Genomic DNA, 24,418 nt, shown 5'->3' with positions numbered 1-24,418 from the left:
ATGAGGTGAAGGGTTAAAGAAGTACAAATAAGTAGCTGATAGATGGCCATGGGGATGGAGAGCACAGCATAGGGAATGCAGTTAGCATTAATGTATTGGCTAGGTGGAGAGCCAGAGAAGAGAAAGAGCAATTAGGGGATCATTTTATAAACTATATAAATGTGTAACCAATGTACTGTATGCTTGAAACAAATAAAATAAAAAGTAAAATAAAATAAAATAAATAAAATAAAATAAAATAAAATACTTCCCAAGACTGCAAATCTAATTTCCATTGAAAATCATGCCTCTTGACATATATTGTCTAACAGGGTAGCCACTAGCCACATGTGACTATTTAAATGCAAACTTATTTAAAATGAAATAAAATTTAAAATTTAGTTTCTTAGTTGCAAAAACCACATTTCAAGTACTCGAAAGCCATGCAGATATAGAATATTTCTATCACTGCAGAAAGTTTTATTGGCCTGTGCTACTCCAGATCTTCACCCTGGAACCAGAATCATCTTTAAAATACAGTTCCTGAGTTAGCACTTCATAATTCAAAAATTAGTAAGTAAAATCCTAAAAAATTATCACGACAGACTATTTAAAAAGTTGAACAGGGCTCCAGAATAAGGAATAGTTACAGTATGAAAAAAATGAATTAAGGGCTATTATAATGTCAAAAGTAACAGAATTATAAAAGTTATATCCGGAAGTCTTGGACTATAGGGAGAAAAAGGCAGGGATTGTCTTAAGTTTGAGAAGTGAGATGGAGCCAGGGTCTTTTTGCGGTCAGGCAGGGCAGACTGGAGTAGGGGAAAAAAAAATAGTTGAAGATGATAAATGTATGCCTAAAACTTTGGTGTCTCACTCATTTAAAATTATATAAAGGCAGTCACAGCTTCTGAAGTTGCTTTGTTATAAGTGTAAAAACTCTCATTGTGAAAGAATTCTATTTTATGAACTATAATAAAAAGCTAGAAAGCCTAGAAAAATAAGAAGCCATTTCACAGAAACTGCATAGTTTAGACAGATTTCTTCCTGAGTAGAATCAGCCAATTAATATTTTCCAATCAAGTAAATATTAAAATATATCAATGATCTCTAATAGGACCATTAATGCAATTTCACTATCACAAAGGGACATAGTATGTAAAAATACCCCATGGGCAGGACATTAACCAGCTTCTCTACATTTATCCAGGTTTCTGAAGAAATTAATTAGGATCTACCAGTAAGAAGAATCAAGGATAAAAAAATAGAGTTTAAGACACTTAAACATACTTTCAAATTTAAGAAACATTTTAAAAACCTCAAATTGAGACTAAGAGTTCAGATGAGAATGACATGAAAATCTCCAAATCTCTGGTTACTGATGTTGTCAAACTTTAAAATAAATATGATATAAACCCTGAAAGAAATGCTTTATGTAGGAATTCCAACAGAAGTAAAAATATTTAAAGATTATTTTGGAAAAATATTAGACCAAAAGATAGAAAGTCTTGTAATGGAAATTACAATATTTATCTACTGTGTATTGACAAGCAAGCTTTGCTTTTATTATATCTCAATTTCCCCATCTACTTGTTTGTCAGAAAACTACTGACAAACCCAGGTTGATAATGATTTATCCAAGTTACACATGAATTTTACTTTAACATGTTATTTTTAATCTTGTCACGACTCAATGGTTCTCAATATTTTCCACTTTTAAATAAAGTTCAATGGAATATTCTTAGAAGGAAAAAGAAAAAGATATTGGGCTAATGGAGGGAAGCTTGGGGGAATCGAGAGCAAGAAGATGGTCATCTCTTTAATTACAGTGACAATTCAATTACCCACCTGGCTCACATACAAGGGGAATGTTAATAAAGTTATGATGGTCCACTGCCTTAAGCATAGCTCCACTTACGGGCAACAGAATAAAATGTGTGCATAAAATCAAACTGCTACAATGGTATGTAGCCTGACATCTAATTCTCATACCTAACTCAAGGTCATAAGTATCCCAGGTAGGGGAAATTCATGAACGCTTTTAGAGACCTTCTATAGATAGTAAATCTAGTAACCATAGACATATTCTAGGTGTTTGACAAATACTCATTAATGTTGAACATAGATACTTCAAACGTAACACCACAGTGGAAAATTATTTTAGACCTAATTTAATGAAGCAAATAAACCTAAGCAAACGTATACATATGTAAATTACCAGATCACAAAAGTGAAAACTTTTAATAAGTTTTTTGTTCTCCTTAATAACTGACATAAAAAATAAAAGCCTGAAATTTGGTACAGACATTGAGGTAAAACATTGATCAAAACTTATTGTATAGTTAATAAAAAAAAGAATGCTTACCTAGTTCAATACATGTTATTCCAAGAGACCATACATCTACTTTGCCATCATACTGTCCTTCATCCATGGCTAAAATTACTTCTGGGGCCATCCTGAAACATAAAATGTTATTTAAATTAAAGTTTAAAAAATGTATGTTATTTATTAAAAATATAATGAACATCTATATGGAGAACACCTGTGTGAATTATCGACAATATATCTGGACATAATTTTTATAATGGGAAATTAATGCATTACAGGTTGCGAGGTCAATATTTACATTGCACAGATAATGTGAGACTTATTCTCACAATCTGTCATGATCATATAACAACATCCTGAAGGAAGAATGCTCCAGAACAGGGCTGTATTCTGCATCTGTTCAAGTTTGCAGATTCTAATACTGTATATCCTTCAAGCCAATGGTTCTCAAATTTTGGTCTCGGGATCCCATTACAAAAGTCTAATTTTTGCTAAGAAGAATGAATTCTATCATTGGCAGTGAACAACAGCTATTTTCTTTGAAGTGACAAGCTCACATAATTTATTTCAGAAAATATCTACCACGATAACACTGAATAACTATCGTTTATCAGTCTTTCTTTCAAAGAAGAATAGTATTCTATAATAAAAGAGGCTAGGGCAAAACTAAAATATTCAGATAATTATTAACTATATAGGAGTCTTAGTTATAAAATGAAACATCAATTCATGTCTTCAACTGGAGTCTGTAATATTCTTGATGGTACTTTAACCCTACACTTCATTTGCACTTGGTGTTAAGCACAGACAGACACTTAAAACAGTTGCTGACTGCTTCAATGAGATTGTCACCAGGCACTTATGTGTGTGTGCATGTGTGCCCATGCATGTGTGCATTATGTAAAGACATATAAATATGTGCCTAGTTTCTGTTTCCAAATACACTATAAACAAATTAATAAATATGTAGATAAAATAAACTTTCAATTGTAAATAACAGGGTGTTTCCAATGTGTTATTTAAGATGTTGGAGTAAGTTTGGGAACTTACTAAATTAAAGAAAATTAAACAATTTTTTTTTTTTATTGCAGAACTTCCCAGGGTCTTCTTAACAGCTAATGTTCATCATTAATTTCTAAAGAGAGAACCATTAAGAAATATTACAGAATGCTTTTTTAACAGAAGGGAAGGGAAGGCTATCTAAACTAGGATCCATATAAAAAATTTTGGGTGTTCTAGAGCAGTGGTCTTCAAATATTTTTTATTCATTTACTTTCAATAAATTTATAAAAACTATGTATCCCCTTGCAGATTTTTGAGTTGACAAATTTTAAAAATTTAATAGATGCACAGCATACACACACACACATATAGTATATTGCATATATGTTTTAAAGATACTTAAAACTTAGAGCCACAGAATAGGCTCATTCAATTTATCAAAAATACTGCCATGTAACTTAATTAGAAAAGTGAGTCTTCATGGTCATATCAATCAGTCAAATCAGAATTATTGGTCAGAAAAAGTCTGACTTCATTTTAATACAAATAACATGTTAATGTGTTCCTATGACAACCAACTCAGTTTAAAAATTCTACACTAGAAAAAAAGAAGGGAGGGAAGATAATTGGGGAGAAAGAAAAAGCAAGGAGTAAAATGAAGGAAGGGAGATGGCTGAAAAGGCACAAGGCCTTACCAAGAGCTGTGTCCTGACTCTTCAACATTTCTCATAGATGCTATATATTTTGAAACTGTCCCTCTGTGTTGCTTTGAGACTTTTACATCCCAGAGCAATGCATCATCGTAATATTCAGGATGGGTAATTTTTTTTTTCTTTTATAAAGTGGGAGAAAGGATATTTGAAAGGCACATGAGGGAAAAAAAAGCTGTAGTGGACCTAAGACACCACTCTCAGTATATACAGAGAAAGAAGATACATATGGTTAGAAGTTGAAGATCTGGAAAATTATTCCCTTCAAGCTTGCTGACATTAATACAAAAGTATTTAAGGTTAAAATTTGATGGTATCTAGAATTTGATTTAAAATAACCCAGTAGGTAGAGAAGAAGGGGAGAGGAGTAAGTATATAGGGCAGGACTGGCTATGGAATAATGTTGTTGAGATAAGCGATTGATATGTGAGGCTTTATTATATTGTCGATTTTTATGTCTATTTGAAATTCTCCATAATAAAAAGTAAAAACAAAACACAAGATTCCCAATTAGCTACCGTCTTGAGGTACTCTTAGTCTGAAGATCACTGACATATAGTAAATATAAACCTAAAGAAAACACACAAATTTCCACTTAGCATTTCTATCTTCTCTCCACCTCAATTTTTTTTTCCTGGCTTTACTGAAATATAATAGACAATTAGTTACTTGTATTTACATTGTACGATTCAGAGGTTTTTTCAATTATAGTTGGCATACAACAGTATATTAGTTTCGATTGTACAGCATAGTGATTAGAAATCTATAAAACTCAGTGATTACCCCACTAAATCTAGTACCCCGCTTCCCCCTCATATATTGTATATTTGTTAACTATTTTCCTTATAATACTTTTTATCTCCATGTCTATTTTGTAACTATCCATGAATACTTCTTAATCTCTTTGCCCTTTTTAGCCGTCTCCCCTAACCCCCCTCCCATCAAATAGCCCTCAAAATATCCTCTGTATTTGAGTTTATTTTCATTTTTGTTGTTATTTTGTTCTTTAGATTCTACATGTATATGAAATCATGCGACATTTGTCTTTATCTTATTTTATTCAGCGCAATACCCTATAGGTCCATCAAGGCATTATCTTTTCCTATCCCTTTCCTTTTAGTCTGTGTGTGTCTTTTAATGTGAAGTGAGTCTCTTGTAGGCAGCATATGTAGGGGTCTTGTTTTCTTATCAATTCAGCCACTCTATCCTTTGGTTGGAGTGCTTAATTCTTTTCCATTTGAGATACTTATTGATAGATATGTAGTTATTACCATTTTTTATTCATGATTTTAATACACGTTTTTTCTTCTTAAAGAAGTCCCTCCAACATTTCCTGTAATAGTGGCTTTCTGGTGATGAATTCCTTTAGCTTATTTTTGTCTGGGAAGCTCTTTATCTGTCCTTTGACTCTAAGTGACAGCTTTGCTGAATAAAGTATTCTCGGTTACGCATCCTGGGTTTTTATCACTTCTAATATTTTGTGCCAAGCCCTTCTGTCCTGCATAGTTTCTTTTGAGAAATCAGTTGTCAGTCTTATGGGTGCTCCCTTGTAGGTAACTAACTGCTTTCTCTTGCTGCTTTTAAAATTCTCTCTTTGTATTTAACCTTTGGCATTTTAATTATAATGTGTCTTGGTACGGGCCTCTTTGGGTTCATCTGTTTTGGGACTCTGAGTTTCCTAAGGTTGTATGTCTATTTCTTTCACCGGGTTAGGAAAGTTTTCCACCATTATTTCTTCGAATAGTTCAACTTCTTGTTTTCCTTCAGGTGCCCCTATGACACGGATATTTTTACATTAATTGTGTCCCATAGGCTCCTTAAATTATTATTATAGTCTTGGCTTTTTTCTTGCCATTCTGATTGAGTGCCCTTGGTGTCTCCATCCTCTATATTGGTGGTTCGATCCTCTTCTTTATTCACTCTGTTGATTTCCTCTAATGTACTCTTCATCTCAGATAATATGTTCTTCATTCCTGACTGGTTTCCTTTTATAATTTCCATTTCCATTTTTACATTTTTTTACCTCTTTAAGTTCTCACTGAGTTCATCTACTCTTCCCCTCAGTTCACTGAGCAACTTTATAAAGTGTTTTGAACTCTGTTAGATTGCTTGACTGCATTATTCCCGGATCGCTGTTCTATTCTCTCATATGGTTTCTGCTTCTTTGTCTTCCCATTTTGGCTGCCTTTCTGTGTCTGTTTCTATGTACCAAGCAAAGCTCTTAAATCTCCTGGTCTTATTAGCATGGCTTTGTGTAGTAGGTGTCCAATGGCACAGTCCTGAGAGGGGTTCAGCTCCAGGCTCCAGGCTGTGTCTCTCTGGGGCCACCTATTAAGAGTCAGCAACCAATCCACAGAAGCTATGCTTATAGTTGCCTCAAGAGGCCACACCAAAAACCGAGGTCAGCTGCCACCAGTATGAGTCTTGGAGTTGGCTCAGCGAGGAACACCGAACTCACCAAGGATACAACTGGATGTGGCTTGGGGTGGGGCCATGAGTTGGGAGAGGCAGAGTTTCAGGGAATCCTCTGGGCAGAGTGACCTCAGTTACCCAGTTTGATGATATCTCAGCTACGACAGCCTGGAGTCCGCACACTGGGAGGGAGAAGGGCTCAACAGAGGAACAATGGATACTGCTGGTACTTCTGCCCAAGAGAGCCTCGCCTCCGGACTTCACTCCGACAACTCAAGCGTTCCCCTGTCTCTGGTGCCCCACCCCAAGCAGCCAACTTGGCGTTGGTAGTCAGATCAAGCAGGTCTGTCACTGCAAAAGTCTGCTTGCCAACATGGCCCCTTTATAAGGCGTCTGCAGCTGTTGCAGACTCTGTCCCACTCAGCTACTAAGGACCCGGCAGCCTCGCATCTTCACCCACTCCTACCTTCTACCATTGCAGGATGATTTCATATTTTTCTCCCTAGTTGTAGTGCTTCTGTTTATCTAGATCCCAGGCCACTTTGCTTGCTTTTTGCTCCTTGTTTTATCACAACTTTGATTTGGTTCCAAGAGGGATGAACAAAGTCTCTATCATCTATGCTATTTCTTCCCTTCCATCCTACTTTAATTTTTATTGAATTTTTTCACTTCCACACCCAATATGTGACGCAGATAATAAGAAGAAAGAAAATGTAAGGAAGACAAATGAAAAAATAGGAGATGTGAGGGCAGCACTCCAGATTTATATTTGAAACTATAATGTTTAAAGTAAAAATGTCCAAAATAACATTATATTTCATGAAAAAGATAAGACATCTGAAAAAGTACAAACATACATTGCCTATTTCAATTATGAGGATCACTACCAGACAGGATTACTCTTACCAATATGGCGTTCCCACAAAAGAATTGGCAGGAGATGCCATGGAAGCAGATCCAAAGTCAGCAAGTTTCACCTGGCCTGGTTCAGTCAGAAGAATATTTCCTGCTTTGATATCTCTGGGTTTATGGAACACAGAAAATTATTTCTTTTCCTTTCTTTGGATTGTGTTAAAAATGATAAAAATCGAATAAAAATTTGTAAAGTACAGAAGAAATCAAAATAACTTCTAGAATAATCTCTCAACTGGAATAAGCATTAAGATACAAATAGAAAACGAAAAATACGGAATTCATATAAATATACAGGAACAATTTTCTTAAAAAACATACCCCCAATTTTTTTCATATTTAATTTAAAAAATTTTTTAAGTATAATTGGCATACAATCTTATATTGGTTATACAATATAGTGATTCAATATTTTTATACCTTACAATTTGATCACCTCACTAATTATAATAATTATCACATTGTACACACTTATCACAGTATTACTGAATATTTGCCTTCTCCTTTTCATGTACTCCTCAACCCCCTCCTCCCTTCCAGTTACCATCCATTTGGTCTCTGTTTCTATGAGCCTATTTTTTGTTTTGTTTTCTTTTAGATTCCACATATAAGGGAAACCATACAGTGTTTGTCTTTCTCTGCCTGATTTATTTCACTTTACATAATACCCTCCAGACCTATCCATGCTGTCGCAAATATGCCTCCCAATTTTTAAAAAAGGGTTATTCATATCAAAGCTTAGCATAATTCTAACTTCATATAAAATGAAAACTGGCATATATGGATAATGTAATATTAATGATAACCAAATTTACTTTCAAGTTTACTTTTCTAAATAAGCAAACATATACTATCCATGCAAACTAAGAGAATTATGGATATTTATATAATAGGAGTATATAATATGTCCAATGGGTACCATAATTATAGTTAGCCTTTTAAAAAAAGACTATATTCCAAGCACTTGATAATCTTTACTATAGTACTATAATGGCTATGATACTAAATTTATTTTCCCTCTATTTGTTTTTAAAAAATGAAGAAACACTCTGAAGTTGAGAAGACTTTAGGTTCTAATTCCGTCTCTTCCATTCACCTACTACTAGCATTGGATTTCTCTTGGATTTACTATCTTCACCTAAAATAATGAAAATCCATTAACTCACAATAACTCTACTATATAGTTTAATATGTGTTGTCTGGTTCACATATATAATCAAAAAATGTTTCCTTCTAAAACAGATAAAGTCAATACCAATACTAAAAATGCATTATAAAATGGTGTAAAATCTTAAAGTTACTATGCATTATCAAAGATTTGAGGATTAATAATCAAAAGTATAAAGAGTTTTAAGTAGCTTTTATATGTCCATGTCATGGAATCAATTGAACAAATCTGGCATTATCAGTTACCAGAAAGAGAAAAGATCTAGGTTTAACTCTAGTCTACTCTATGTGGCTTTGTAAACTTCAGAAAATGGTCACAAATTGGGACATCAGTTTCTTCATCTGTAAAATGAAAAAAGACCTATATGGATCCCTAATGTCCTTCCCATTCTACAAATTAAATAATTATATAATTAAATTTCTACCCCAAATCTATAAAATACACATATTTCAGAAAGCCCAGCAGCATGGGTAGACAAAGATAAAAATTATCCTAAACAAAGAGATCAAGTGTACTAGTATGTTCTTTTTAAGGCACGGACAATCTAAAAAATATGAGTTTATAATATTCTGAAATGCTTTTATTTGGCTATAACTAACAAAAATTTCAGGGTTAATGAGTTCCAGTGCTGATAAATGCAATTAGCCATTTGCTTATTAATGTATGATAATTTTCAAAGTGCTTACCTATGGATCATGGTATGAGAATGTAAGTAGGCTAATCCCTGGAGAGCACCATGTGTAATTGCTGCTATTTCCACTTCTTGTAATGGCTTTTTGTGAACTTAAAATAAGAATTTATTTGAAAATAATTATTATATAGAACATTTTTGTTTGAAAAAATAAATATACATATCTAATTCATGGGGCAATTTGTAACATTAATATTTAGCAAGAAGGGATTTGCTTCCCAAGATAAAACAAGGCTACTACTGAACATTATAACTAGTATACAGTTGTGCCTAACTGTTAAAGTATAGGTCACAGCCAATTTTCCTCTAAGTTAACAACATTTAACAATTATTTGGTGATTATAAAATCAAAATTAACAAAAGAGAAGTTCTCCCTTTATTTTCGCATATCTTCATTCAGAACAAAAGGAACAAATCAAGCTGAATGACAAAGACCACAGAAAAATGCTTAAGTCATAATGAAAAAAAATTCATCTATTTTATGCTACTACATAACATTTAATGAGGATAGTGTACACCACGCTGAGAATCTAGAAAAGGCTAAGGTTTTTACACTTTTGGAAAGTTTTTACATTATTTAAGCAATCTCTTACTAAATTCTCATTTTATTTTGCTAATACTTTTTTTTCTTCATATTTAAAGGAAACCTACCTTCCAGCAAATCTGAAGCGGATCCTAAACAATATTCCATTACGAGCTATATGGGAAGAAAAATTTTAAAAGCATTAAAATATATTACTGAAAAGATTCTATTTGAGATAGAATAAATTCACCAAGGAGATCAAGAAGATAGACATAAACTCTAATCATCATTTAACTTAAAAAAAATTTATGTATTTTAGCAATTTGTTAAATGCATAAAGTCAAGCCAACAATACTTTAATTTTTTATGATACCAACATGTAATCACTTGTACAAGATGTGTATTTCATATATATTACTAACTAAAATTATAAAGAAATATATATATTCTGTTACTATTAACCTATAATAGCAATACTGGTAATAGGGAGCAGAAAACTGTCCTCTGGAACTACAAGTACAAAGTTTAGGTTATAGTTTAAATGTTTAATTTAAAGCAAGGAGTACCTCCTATGTGCCAGGTATTTTATATATATTAATTAATTTAATCCACCTTATTAGATAGGCCCTATTATTTCCTTATTTTACAGAGAAGAAACTTGAGAGACAGAGAAGCAACAAGCCCAGGGTTGCTGCTTTTTCTTTAACCATAGTCTTAAGTTTAGGAGTATCACTACAAACACCACCACCAAAATCAAACTGGATAAAAATGCATCAAAGAATACAAATCCAAATCTAAGTTTAGTACACTAAAATAAATAGCTGTGGCTTATTCATTATTCAAAATAAGGGATCATTCTTGTTTAAAGAAAATTTAGCCTTTCTCTTAAATGATTCAGTTATTATGCCTATAGCATTGTAGAATTACAACCTTGTCACCTCATTGGTAACAACAGGGCAAAATTAATCTCCACTTCTTGTAATAAAGTGTCTCAATTCTCTACCTTTATTCAGCAGAGGAATCATAATCAGTTCAAATTTTACCATTATTCACCAAGACATCACCATGAACTAGGTGGCTAAATATATTACAATATATTTATGTCAAAAAGATACAATAACTTGCATTTTAGAGTAACAGAATTGCTGTCACAATGTTTGCTAAACCATTTAGTAGTTTCAAACTACTAAAAAATGTCAAAGAACATTTTACCATGCACATAAAGGTCAGCTAAAACTCTATAGTAAACTTGCAAAAATTCTATTATCTCTTATTGCCTAGGAGTTCTAGGAAAAGCTGCTCTTCCTTTCTCAGTATGAAATAGCATTGTAAGGTGTTTCTTTTTACGTTCATATATATATATATATATATATATATATATATATATATATATATATATGAAAAATATATATATATATTTTTTTTACTAGTTTCAAGTATACAGTACATTGGTTAGATATTTATAAAGTTTATGAAACAATCCCCCTGATTACCTTCCCTCTGGCTCTACACATAGCCATTACCTTACTGATGTCTGCATTTCCTACATTTCAAGATGTTTTTGCAAGCTTCACATAACCATTAAGAGACATTCTTAAATTAATTAATTCTATGCCAAAATCAACTATGACAAGGGGAACAAATACCTACCCATGCTGTGTGCTCACGTAAATAGCAGCCTTTGTATTCTATACTGTTGGGATGTTTTATTCTTTGCAGAAACTTGACTTCCTTAATAATATCCTGCCATTTCTGTGGGAAGAAAAAAGGAGTAAAGAATTATAAAGAGCTGCTTTTCCTTACAAATTTACTAAGAAAAAAGTAATTGCTTAAGGGTCAATGAGAAAATGTGACTTTGCTCTATTTGTCATATTTAGATTAAATGTCAAAATATCAAGTTTAAAAAAAATTATATTCATATAGTTTACAACTCAATTATATAATTTATAAAATTATTCAAGGTAGGACAATTTTTAGTCTCATAAAACATTATCAGTGAGACTTATTAAAAATTTACAACTACACACCACACATGTTGTTAAAAATTATATACCATACTTAAGTGATTTTTCTTCAAAATTCAATTTCCCTTTTCTTACTTGCAGCTTTATTGACATATAATTTATATACCATAAAGTTCACCTATTGTGTTTTTGACTTATATATCCTACCAAATGTTAAGGTCTTGTTTATTTTTTAAACTCAAATGAAGTAATTACTCTGAGACTTAAATTTGTAAATGCACACTTTCTAAAATGTTAGTGAACAATTAGCTATTACATAGGAAAGTTAATAGAAAAAAATAAGAATTATAAAAACATTTTCCTACATATTTTACTAAGAGCTTTTCTCATTGACACCTACTAGGCAATACAGATAAACTGGTAAATGATATATTTAGGCCATATTCTAAACGTAATTACTCTTAAGAAGTAATCAAGGAACTCTAAAAACACAGGTCCTTGGGTATATAGGCTTAATAGGTATGGGATGAGAAGCAGGAATTTATTTTTTGTTCTTGTTTTAGTTTTTTCAAGCTTTACCACTGACTTGGGCCATATTTCTAAAGGCACGTAAACTAACGTAATAGAAAATGTTTTGTACTATAAGAGCATATAACTCCTATGTTATTTCACAAGCCCTCAACAAAATACAGCAAAATAAATTTACAGTGTTTTATATCAAATGTATATGATATAAGATGGTAAATTCAGAAAATGTTTCATGGGCTTTAAATTTCAAATCTGAATGCTCTGGGAGACAAATTCTGAAAACAAAATAAAAACTTGTAGTCTCCAACGTTAAAAACTTTCATGAAGGACGCTAATATTAGATGTGAAAAGATGATGTCCTAAATGAAACTTTTTGTTCTGTGACTAATCAGACTCCAACATAGCACAAGTTGGCCTGTGAAAACTAGTTCTAAAGTTGTGCTACAGAATAGTGAATAAAATTAGAGTAAAGATATAAAAAATGGTAATTTTTAGGTATCAAAATGATGAAACAGTGACATAATCATAATAGTGTTATCATACCTATAGTATGATCACAAAACAAGATTTACCATAAAATAAAGACATTCCAAAAAAGTAGAAAATAAAAATCTTTAAAAATTAAAGACTTAAAAAAAAAAAATTTAAAGACTGATCCAGTAATTCTACCTCTGGGCACATATCCAAAACTATTGAGCACAGGGACTCAAGGAAATATTTGTATACCCATGTTCATAATAGCATTATTCATAATAACCAAGGGGTAAAAGAACCCAAGTGTCCACTGTCAGATAAATGAATGGATAAACAAAATGTGGTATGTTTTATACAAATATACATACACACAGACACACACAAACACAGAGAAATATTGTTAACATTAAAATGAAGGAAATTCTGACACATACTAAAACATGATGGGCTTTGAGGACGTTAAGTGAAATAAGTCAGTCACAAAAGCATGAATACTGTATTATTTCACTTATACGAATTAACCTAAAGTAGTAAAATTCACAGAGACGAAATGTAGAATGGTGATTTTCAGGGGCTTGGGGAGAAGAGAATGGGGAGTTATTATTTATATGAAAGGATTTCTGGAGATGAATGGCAACATGAATGTACCTAATGCCACTGAACTGTATACATTTAAAGATGGTTTAGATGGTAAATTTTGTTTGTGTATTTTACCACAATTAAAAATAATTAAAATTTTTTAAAAATTAAAGACTGACAGATCCTAGATTTAGAAAGTAGACTGCATCTTATAAAATTAAATAAAATAATCTCAAAAGAACTAATCAGAATATTAGCAAACTAAAGTACACTCAACATAGTATCGATAATTTTACATTTTGGTTTTTCAGATTATTACATACTGCTTATTTATCAGACTAGATATATACTGCCTGTTATTTAAAGATTAAAACAGTACTTAAATAATCTCTAAAACATTAAAAAATTATATCCAATATATTTACTGTCAAATACATCTTATTCTAGTTTACTACTTTGGAAACTGACAGTCTAATACAGAATAATATATTAAACCACAGCTTAAAAAATTGTAAGTAGGGGGCACATGTTGGGAGGCTTTTGTGATGCCAGTAATGCTCTGTTTATGGCTCTAGGTACAAGTTACATGGGTACATTCAGTATGTGAAAAGAAATTCACTAATATATACACTTAATATTCGTACATTTTTCCTTATGTATATTTTGGGAAAATTTCCACCTACCCCCAATCAAAAATAGTATGTTATTTTCTAACATAACAGTAAGAACATATATATTTCACACCTACCTCAGTAGACTGCTTTCCACTATAAGACATTTTCTTGATAGCCACCACTTCATTGGTACGCACATCTCGTGCCTAAAAACAACAAAGAAAGAATCATTGTAGAAATTAACAGATTGGATCTAGGTAATCATTTCCCCGAGAATAAAATCATTTATAAGCTACCATGTCAAAACAGGACATCAACATAGTTTTTAAAAAACATTAAAAAAATGATAACTATATAGCAAAATGTATCAAATTATCCAGGAGTTGGTACTCTGGGAAGAAAAAAAGCAGGTTTATCTTTGGTCTAGTTGAAAGGAATAATATAGAAATTTAAATAGTACTATAGATAAAGAGACAAAACAAAACTAGTATATACAAGTGTATGTTAATAAGTTTTGAAATCTCAATGAAATGGACAATTTTCTAGGAAGGAATAAATTACTAAACCTGATCTAAAAAGGAAAATGTGAGTAAAACAATCAATGGTGGCAGACTGAGAAGAATAGAAATGAATTATCTTTAAAATCATCTTGAGTGGAGCTGTATCGCAGAGAAACATGGAGGAGTGAGAGATGTCCTCAGATCTCTCTCCTTGAAACAACAATAAGCTGAACATCTAAAACACAACAAAAAACACCCAAACTGCACACCAGCACGTCTGAGCATAGGATCTGCACTTAAGAGCTACCATAGGTCAGAACTCCGGGTATCGGGCAGTGGATTGGGAGAAATAAAGAAACTGCCTCTAGCAGCTTCCTGCAGAAGGACGGGGAGGGGAGAAGGTGCAGTGACTTCTCTGAACAGCACTGCCTGGAAGTGCTGTGAGTTCCACGCAGCCGACGGCAGGGTCCAGTCACCAGGGCAGAAAACAGAGAAGTGGGACGGGACCACAGAGAAACAACAGTTGATTTTTTCAAGCATGGTTGCAAAACTGGGCTGAGCCTCAGCTCCCAACTCCCAATCCAAAGGGTCCCTCCCCCCATACTCTCTGAGACTGATCACTGAGGAGCCCCACGGGAATCTGAGCAAACACTGCTGAGACTGACTGTCACTGATATTGACAGGGACTGAAACTGAGGGTAGCGAGCATGATTAAATATCTACAAGAAAATAAAAAAGGTATTATTTAGGCTTTATATAAAGCAAGGATCCAAGAGGCTTAGATGTCACCTACTAGAAACCAAAAGAAAAGCGCCTTCTTTGCAGCAGGCTAAAGAGAGGCCTTTATATAATAAATCTTCTTTCTGGAAAAATAGCAGAATATACTTCCATTAATGCCCACCCGGAGAAATAGTCCATTAAACACCATGAATAACCAAGGTGACAAAGCGTCTCAGAAAGAAAGAAAAAAATCTCCAGAAAATAAGCTTACAGACATAGAAATATATGACTTAAATGACAGAGAATTCAGGATGGTACTTTTGAAAAACTTCGAGTTCCGAAATGAGTCATATCAACAATTTTGGAAACTGAAAAAACTAGATGAGCAGAGCAAGGAGACTGGAACCCTCAAAAAAACAAACAAACAAACAACAAAAACAAAAAACAAAAAAACCCAGAATAGATCTTCTGGAGGTAAAAAAACACATTGCAAGAATTGAAAAATGAAATAGCAAGTTTGGGAAATAGAGTCAACCAAATGGAGGAAAAGAACAGTGATATCGAACTCAGAAATTTAGAAATAAATCAGAAGGAAGAGGAACAGAAGAATGAAAAATAATGAAAGAGAAATACAAGAACTAGCTGATAAAATCAAGAGAAGAAACATAACAATAATGGGCATTATTGAAGGCGAGGAAAAGGAGCAGGGACTAGAAAGTATTTTCGGACAGATAGTGGATGAGAATTTCCTATATCTAAGGAATGAGTGGGAGCTCGGAATTCAAGAAGTTAACAGAACACCCAATTATCTCAACCTAAAAAGGCCTTCACCAATACACACTGTATTAAAATGATCAAAAATCAACAAAGATAGAATTCTCAGGGCAGCCAGGGAGAAGCAAACAGTAATTTATAAAACGGTCACTTATAATTTATGATGGTAACTTAGATTATCCTCGGACTTCTCAGAGCAAACCTTACAAGCCAAAAAGGAATAGAATCAAATATTTAAACTATTAAGTGAAAGGAACTACCAGCCTAGAATAATGTATCCAGCGAAGATGTCCTTTAGATATGAAAAAGAAATTAAGACCTGTCCTGACATACAAAAACTGAAAGAATTCTCCACTACAAGAACTGCACGACAGGAAATACTGAAAGGGGTCAAGGGGTCAGCTCACCTAAAACAAAATGACAAAAAAATGTTCATATGTAGGAGTAAAGTGACTATCAGGCAAATAGAGGCAAAGGAGTGCAATCCTTACAAAGAACAGGACATTATAAGCTTAAATAATAAGAAAAGAATTACTATAGCAAGATAGTAATGAATGTTCAGCATAAATAGGGACAAACTGAAATAACAATGACTGAAAAGGGGAAGACTTAAAGATCCAAATTCGCAAAGGGAAATGGAGATAAAGCACATGCAGAAGAAAATGGATGACTGTTATATATAACCATCCTTTACATATTCGTAATAGTAACCACAAACCAAAGATTCAGAACATAGAATATAACATAAAACAAGAAGGACCAGAGGGAAAACCCACAAAAGCCAAACAAAATAAAGAAAACAGAAACACAAGGACAAAGAAGCAATGGAAACACCGAGCTTCCAGAAAGCAAAAGATAAAATGGCTATAAGAAGACCTCATATTTCAATAATCACCCTAAATGTAAAAGTCTGAACACACCAATAAAAAGGCACAGAGTTGCAGAATGGATAAAAAAAAAATAAAACCCAACCATATGCTGCCTCCAGGAGACATATCTCAGCTCCAAAGACAAATATGGACTCAAAGTGAAAGGCTGAAAAACGATATTTCAAGCAAATGGCATTCAGAGAAAAATGGGAGTAGCAGTACTAATATCAGACGTAACAGACTTCAAAATAAAAAAAGTAGAGAAAGATACTGAGTGACGATTCATAATGATAAAGGGAATCAAGCACCAAGAAGACATAACACTTATTAAGATCTATGCTCCCAATCAGGGAGCCCCGAAATATGTAAGCAATTACTAACAGAACTAAAGGGAGATAAAGACCAAAACACTATCGTAGTAGGGGACCTAAATACCCCACTGTCAGATATGGATAGATCATCTAAACGGAAAACCAATAAGAAATAACATTCTTAAACAATACATTAGACCAAATGGACATTTACAGAGCCTTTCATCCCAAAACAGCTGCTTATACATTCTTCTCTAGTACACATGGAACATTCTCAAGGATTGACCACATACTGGGACACAGAGATAGCCTCAACAAATATAAGACGATTGAAATCATACCAACCATTTTCTCTGATCATAATGGTCTGAAACTAGAGGTCAACTGCAAAAAGAAATCAGGAAGACCACAAATACATGGAGATTAAACAACATGCTGTTGAAGAATAACGGAGTCAGAGAATAAAAAAAAGAGAGACAGGAGATACACAGAAACGAATGATAATGATAGCACAACATATCAAAACTTTTGGGACACGGCAAAAGCGGTCATAAGAGCAAAGTTCCTATCATTACAAGCCTACCTCCAAAAACAAGAACGAGCCCAAATAAACAACCTAACACTTCATCTTTAAAAACCAGAAAAAGAAGAACAAATGAAGCCTAAAGTCAGCAGAAGGAACGAAATCATCAAAATTAGAGCAGAAATAAATGAAATTGAAAACAGAACAAAACAAAAAAACAATAGAAAAAATAAATTCAACAAAGAGCTAGTTCTTTGAGAAGGTTAATAAAATTGACAAACCCTTGGCTAGACTCACTAAAGAAAAAAGAGAAAGGACACAAACAAAATCAGGGATGAAAGCGGGGAAATTACGACAGACACTGCCGAAATACAAAGGATCATACAAGAATACTACGAAAAAGTATATAACATTAAATTTAATAACCTTGAAGAAATGGACCAATACTTAGAAAAATACAACCTTCCTAGACTGAATCAAGAAGAACTGGAAAATCTAAATAGACCGATCAGAAGTATGGAAATTGAAACAATCATCAAAAACGTACCAAAAAGTAAAAGTCCAGGACCAGATGGCTTCACCAGTGAATTCTACCAAACATTCCAAGATTTAATACCTATTCTCAAACTCTTCCAAAAAATCAAAGAGGAGGCAAGGCTTCCCAACTCATTTTATGAGGCCAATATTACTCTGATACCAAAACCTGGTAAAGATAATACAAAAAAAGGAAACTACAGACCAATATCTCTTACGAACACAGATGCAAAAATCCTAAATAAGATACTAGCGAACCAAATACAGCAACATATTAAAAAGATTATACTGCACGATCAAGTGGGCTTCATCCCAGTGGCACAGGGATGGTTCAACATACGCGAATCGATTAATGTGATACACCACATAAACAAATTAAAAAATAAGAATCATAAGACCATATCGATAGATGTAGAAAAAGCCTTTGACAAGATACAGCATCCATTTATGATCAAAACACTTAACAAAATTAGTATAGAAGGAAAGTACCTTAACATAATAAAGGCCATATATGACAAACCCTCAGTCAGCATTATACTTAATGGTGAAAAATTGAAAACTCCCTCCAAGATCAGGAACAAGGAAAGGCTGTCCACTATCGCCACTGTTATTCAATATAACATTGGAGGTCCTAGTGAGTGCATTCAGGCAAGAAAAGGTATAAAAGGCACCCAGATAGGAAATGAAGAAATCAAACTGTCACTATTTGCGGATGACATGATTCTCTATATAGAAAACCATAAAGACTCCACAAGAACACTACTAGAAACAAGAAACAAATACAGTAAAGTTTCTGGATACAAAATCAGTGTTCGAAAATCCATAGTGTTCCTATACTCTAATAATGAAGTGTCGGAAAAAGAAGTGGAAAAAATAATTTCTTTTGCAATTGCAACGAAAAGAATAAAATACCTAGGAATAAAATACCTAAGAAACATGTGAAGGACCTATGTAGTGAAAACTGTAAGACCCTATTAAAAGAAATCAAAGAAGATACAAAGAAATGGAAAGATATTCCGTGTTCTTGGATTGGAAGAATCAACATAGTTAAAATGACTATATTACCTAAAGCATTCATTATACAGATGTAATGCAATCCCCATCAAAATCCCATTAGCATTTTTTAAGGATATAGAACAAAAAATCATCAGATTTGTATGGAAGCACAAAAGACCCTGAATTGCCAAAGCCATCCTGAGAAAAAAGAATGAGGCTGGAGGCATCACTTTGCCCAACTTCAAATTATACTACAAAGCCACAGTATTCAAAACAGCATGGTACTGGCAGAAAAACAGACACACGGACCAGTGGAACAGAATCGTGAGTCCAGAAGTAAACCCATATTTACATGGACAAACAATTTTCGACAAAGAAGCCAAAAACATACAGTGGAGAAATAAATGGTGCTGAGAAAACTGGAAAGCCACATGCAAATGAATGAAACTAGACTATTGTCTATTATTGCACGCCAAAAGTAACTCAAAATGGATTAAGGACCTGAATATAAGACCTGAAACAATAAAATGCAGAGAAGTAAACATAGGAAGTAAAGCCAAGGACCTTGGACTTAGAGGATTTTATGAATTTGACCTCAAAGGCAAGGGAAGTCAAAGCAAAAATAAATGAATGGGACTACATCAAACTAAAAAGCTTCTGCTCAGCAAAAGAAACTGTCAACAACATAAACAGACAACCATCTGAATGGGAAAATATATTTGCAAGCAACGACTCCGATAAGGGCCTAATATCCAAAATATACAAACAACTCTTACAACTCAGTAACAACAACAAAAAAACCGATCCAATCAAAAAATGGGCAGAGGACCTGAACAGACACTTCTCCCTAGAGGACATAAAAATGGCCAACAAATATTTCAAAAGATGCTCAACATCGCTAGCTATTAGGGAAATGCAAATCAAAACCACAATGAAATACCATCTCACATCTGTTACCAAAGCTATAATCAACAGGACAAGTAATAACAAATGTTGGAGAGAATGCGGGGAAAAAGGAACTCTCATACACTGCTGGTGGGACTGCAAATTGTTACAGCCACTATGGAAAACAGTATGGAGGTTCCTGAAAAAACTAAGAATCGATCTACCATGGGATCCAGCAATCCCTCTACTGGGTATTTACCCCAAAAACTTGAAAACCAAAATCCGAAAAGATATTTAATTGCACACCAATGTTCATAGCAGCATTATTCACAGTGGCCAGGACATGGAAGCAACCGAAGTGTCCTACAATAGATGACTGGCTAAAGAAGCTGTGGTACATATATACAATGGAATATATTACTCAGCCATAAGAAGACGTGAAATACTGCCATTTGCGACAACATGGATGGACCTGAAGATAATCATGGTAAGCAAAATAAGCCAGATAGAAAAAGTTGAAAATCACATGATATCACTTATATGTGGGATATAAATCTAAAAGCAACAAATGAACAGGACAGAGACTCAAAGACATGGACAATGAACCAGAGGGTTGGGGATGGGGGAGGAGGGGGAAGGTAGACAGTATAAAGGGAATCAAATATGTGGGCATAGAGGGAAGGTGAACTGGGTAAAGGGGATCAAATATATGGTAGCTGAAGGAAACTGGACTTTTGGGTGGTAAACACACAATGGCACATATAGATGTAAAATTATAATGTACACCTGGAAATTACATAATTGTTTTAACCAATGTTACCCCAATAAACTTGATTAAAAAATACAAAATAAATAAATAAAATGAAAATTAAAATCAATCAATTAATTAATCATCTTCAGCAGAAAATAGTTTTACCAAGGAAACATTCCAGGATATAAGGAGGAACAAAAGAAAAGCTATGCCATTAATTTTATGAAGCCAGTATAACTGAATAACTAAAACTTCGCAAACAGCACAAAGTAGAAAGTTAGGTACCAATTTCATTTTTAAATATAGACAAGAGAATTCTAAATAAAATTTAAAATCCAAATATTACAGGGCATTAAAAGAAATTTTAATAACAATAATCACAGATAGTCAAATGATTTTAATGCTAGTAAAACATTTAATAATTTACCACAGTTTTTCAAAAAAGTCAAAGGGAGAAACACACCCACCCACACACACTCAAAAAATGCTGAAAATGCAGGAAGATCCCAACTCTAAATGTATTTAATTGCGAAGAAGGCCAAACTGTTAGAAAACTCAAATTAGAAATATAATTCCTCAACATGATAAATCATGCCTATTGTAAACAACTCCTAATCAGGATTAAGGTAGGACTGGTGCAATGCTATCACAATTATTATTTATGACTTGTGGAAATTCTGAAAAAGGTAAAAATATAACAGACACATAGTAGTTAACTTTCTGGAAAGAAGAGCCAAAATCTCATTATGTGTTTTAAAAAAATGATTATGATTATAAATATATATATATAAGGCACAAGATTATAGCTGCAAAATATTTAAAATGAGTTTATTAAAAGGGTCAGAACCATCTCAAATAATCTGTGGAAGAACTCATGGTCAATTCAGACTTTAATAAATTCCCAAAGATAAAATGTTCTAAAATTAGATTAGAACATTTGATGGCAGCAAAACTGTATTTACTAAAAAGCAATGAAATGTACACTTAAAGTTGGGGAACTTATGGTATATAACTTATACCTTAGAAACTTGTTGAAAAAAAGACAGCATATATATAAATTATACCTCAATAGAGTTGCTTTAAGATACTCTGTTAAGTAGGTCCTGGGAATAATTAATGACATTCCAAGTTCAATTACTAGTGGATTGGTTAATGGAAATTTGTATCACTTATTATAAAGGCTGAAGCAGATCTATCCATGTTAAATTCTGCTTGAATATGAATTTATTTTCCCAAAACATTCTCTGGTTATCTATCTGTGAGCCTCTTGATTTTAATCAATAGTTTTAAACAACTATATTCTTTTCTAACAGCTTTACTGAAATATAATTTGCATACCATAAAATTCACCCATTTCAATGTGTACAATTTAACGGCTTTTAGTATATTCACAGACATACACAAACATTACTTTAATTTTAGAACCTGCATCTTCTCAAAAAGAAACTCCAAATTCTTCATTTAAAAATGATTAAATGGTAAATTTTGTGTATTTTACAACAAAAAATTTCTCTATTAAAAAAACTGTACCACTTTAGCTATTACTCTATCCCTTTTCCCCATCCCCTCAGCCCTAACCAACAACTAATCTACTTTGTCTCCCTAGAGATTTGCCCATTCTGGACACTTCGAATAAATGGAATCATATATGTGGTCTTTTGTGAATGGCTTTTCACTTAGCACAGTGTTTTCGAGATTCATGGCGAATGATATGGAGTATCTTTTCATGTGCTTCTTGACCATTTGTACATTTTCATTGGAGAAATGTCAATTAAGAGCCTTTGCCCATTTTTAAATTGGGTTCTCTTTTTTATTATTGAGATGTAAGAGATCTTTATATATTCTAGACACAAGTTCCTTATCAGATCACATGATTTATAAGTATTTTCTCCAATTCGGTTGTCCTTTCATTGTTTTGAAGCACAGAAGTTTTTGATTTTGATAAAGTCTAATTTATTTTGTTGTTGTTGCACATGCTTTTGGCATCATATCTAAGAATCCTTTGCCAAAAGCAAAGTCATTCAGATTTACCCTTATGTTTTCTTCTAAGAAAACTGTTACATTTAGGTCTTTGATCCATCTTGAGTTAATTATTATTTATGTAGGAGGTAAGGGTCCAATTTCATTGTTTTGCATTAAACAGCTACACTTTTAATTAGCCTAAGATAAAGCTTAATTTAAAAGTAGAAATACTAACTACAATGCAATATCCTGGATTCGATTATAGAACAGAAGAGAGAGTAAAAAAACTAGGAAAACCTGAATAAAGTTAATAGAGTGTATCAGTGCTGACTTCTTAGTTTCTTAGTTTTGATAAATGTATCATGATTACGTAACATGTTACCATTAGGGGAGCTCCGTGAAGGTTGTAAGAAAAATCTCTTTACTATTATTGTGAAATCTGCAAATCTAAAATTGTTTTTAAATAGCAAAAAAGTGACTATAATTTATTAAAATCCAAATTTATTAGTAATAATTATCAAATTAAGTGAGCAAATTAAAATGAGATATAAATTTTGTCTATCATGTCTAAAACCACAAAAAATAAGTATTTAATGTTAACCATGTTTTTTCCTCTCTTCAGAATCACTTATTGTGCTTACTTATGTTTTAATAGTCTCCTCTAATGTAGGACCATTCCTTAACTTTTGTTTGTCTTTCACTACACTGGCATTTTTGAAGAATACACTGTGGAATTTAATAGAATGTTACTAAATTCGAGCTTGGCTGACATTTCTTCAAGATTACATTCTGATTATACATCCCTGGCCAAAATACTACAAGAATGATATTGTGTCCTTTTCAGGGTATCCTATATGGAGGTATACAATGTCTGTCTGTTCCTTATTGGTGTAACTAATTTTATCACCTGCTCAAAGAGCTGTTTTTTTCCCAATGTATACAGTTACAGCTACAAATTCCTACCTTGTATTCAAGAAACAATCTGTGGAAAGATACTTTTAAATTATGTAAACATCCTGCTCATCAAACTTTCCCACTAGATTTAGCAACTATTGGAGATTCTAGCCCCAAACAATTTTCTCTATGATGATTACAAAATGTTGATATTTTCCACATCTACCATTCCTTTTACATTTATCAGTCAGCATTCTAAGGAAAAGGCCTCCCTTTTCATCCATTTATCCTCATCTATTACGGAAATTGTGGATTCCTATTTTACTCGATAGCTTATAATCCCGATATCTTTATATTGATGTTCAAATTGTTCCAGATTTAGCCAGTGAGAGCCCCTTCAAGCTGTGTCCATTTGACAGACCGCATCTTTTTTTTTAAGCACTTTTTAACTTTGTCACAAGATGTTCTAAGGTTTATCTTTTATGTTTCCTGTCCCCACAACAAAATGAGCCTTTCCTCTAAGGATCTCTTCTCCCTTTTAGTAAGGAATTCAAGATAGAGTGCTAAGTATGCTTATTGCTACTAGGGTGTCACTGAAACCAGAGTCTTGCGGAATTAGCTCTAATTAATAGAGCTAATTAATTAGTTCATATTAATACATCCAATTCCTATCCAATCCCACATGGTTCTTTCTTACCTTCCCTGATTCCATATTTCTATCAATGGATCTAAGCTGCAACAATTATTTCCCTTAGTCCTCTACACTTAATAAAAGAAAATTTTATTCTATTATATATGTGTATCTCTGTGTGAA

At 33.0% G+C, this 24,418-nt stretch overlaps 1 protein-coding gene across 4 annotated transcripts in view; it reads right to left on the bottom strand.

Annotated features, from left to right (window-relative positions):
- The window catches only part of TAOK1 (TAO kinase 1), a 143,682-nt gene that overhangs the window by 56,119 nt on the left and 63,145 nt on the right, over window positions 1-24,418 (bottom strand). For 3 of the 4 annotated variants that reach the window (XM_039886180.1, XM_039886182.1, XM_039886181.1), the window contains 6 exons: window positions 14,020-14,091; window positions 11,377-11,478; window positions 9,855-9,900; window positions 9,199-9,295; window positions 7,339-7,452; window positions 2,345-2,436 (listed from right to left, as the gene is read on the bottom strand). In XM_039886180.1, coding sequence (XP_039742114.1) covers window positions 2,345-2,436; window positions 7,339-7,452; window positions 9,199-9,295; window positions 9,855-9,900; window positions 11,377-11,478; window positions 14,020-14,091 — 523 coding nt within the window. Of the gene's footprint in view, window positions 1-2,344; window positions 2,437-7,338; window positions 7,453-9,198; window positions 9,296-9,854; window positions 9,901-11,376; window positions 11,479-14,019; window positions 14,092-24,418 lie in introns of those variants that run through there. The other variant, XM_039886184.1, reaches the window with a different exon arrangement.

The sequence above is a fragment of the Pteropus medius genome, unplaced genomic scaffold, assembly GCF_902729225.1.
Source record: "Pteropus medius unplaced genomic scaffold, Ma_sr-lr_union100, whole genome shotgun sequence".
NCBI lineage: Eukaryota > Metazoa > Chordata > Mammalia > Chiroptera > Pteropodidae > Pteropus > Pteropus medius.
The sequence above is the reverse complement of the archived record's forward strand: the minus strand, read 5'-3'. Positions and strand labels throughout refer to the sequence as shown.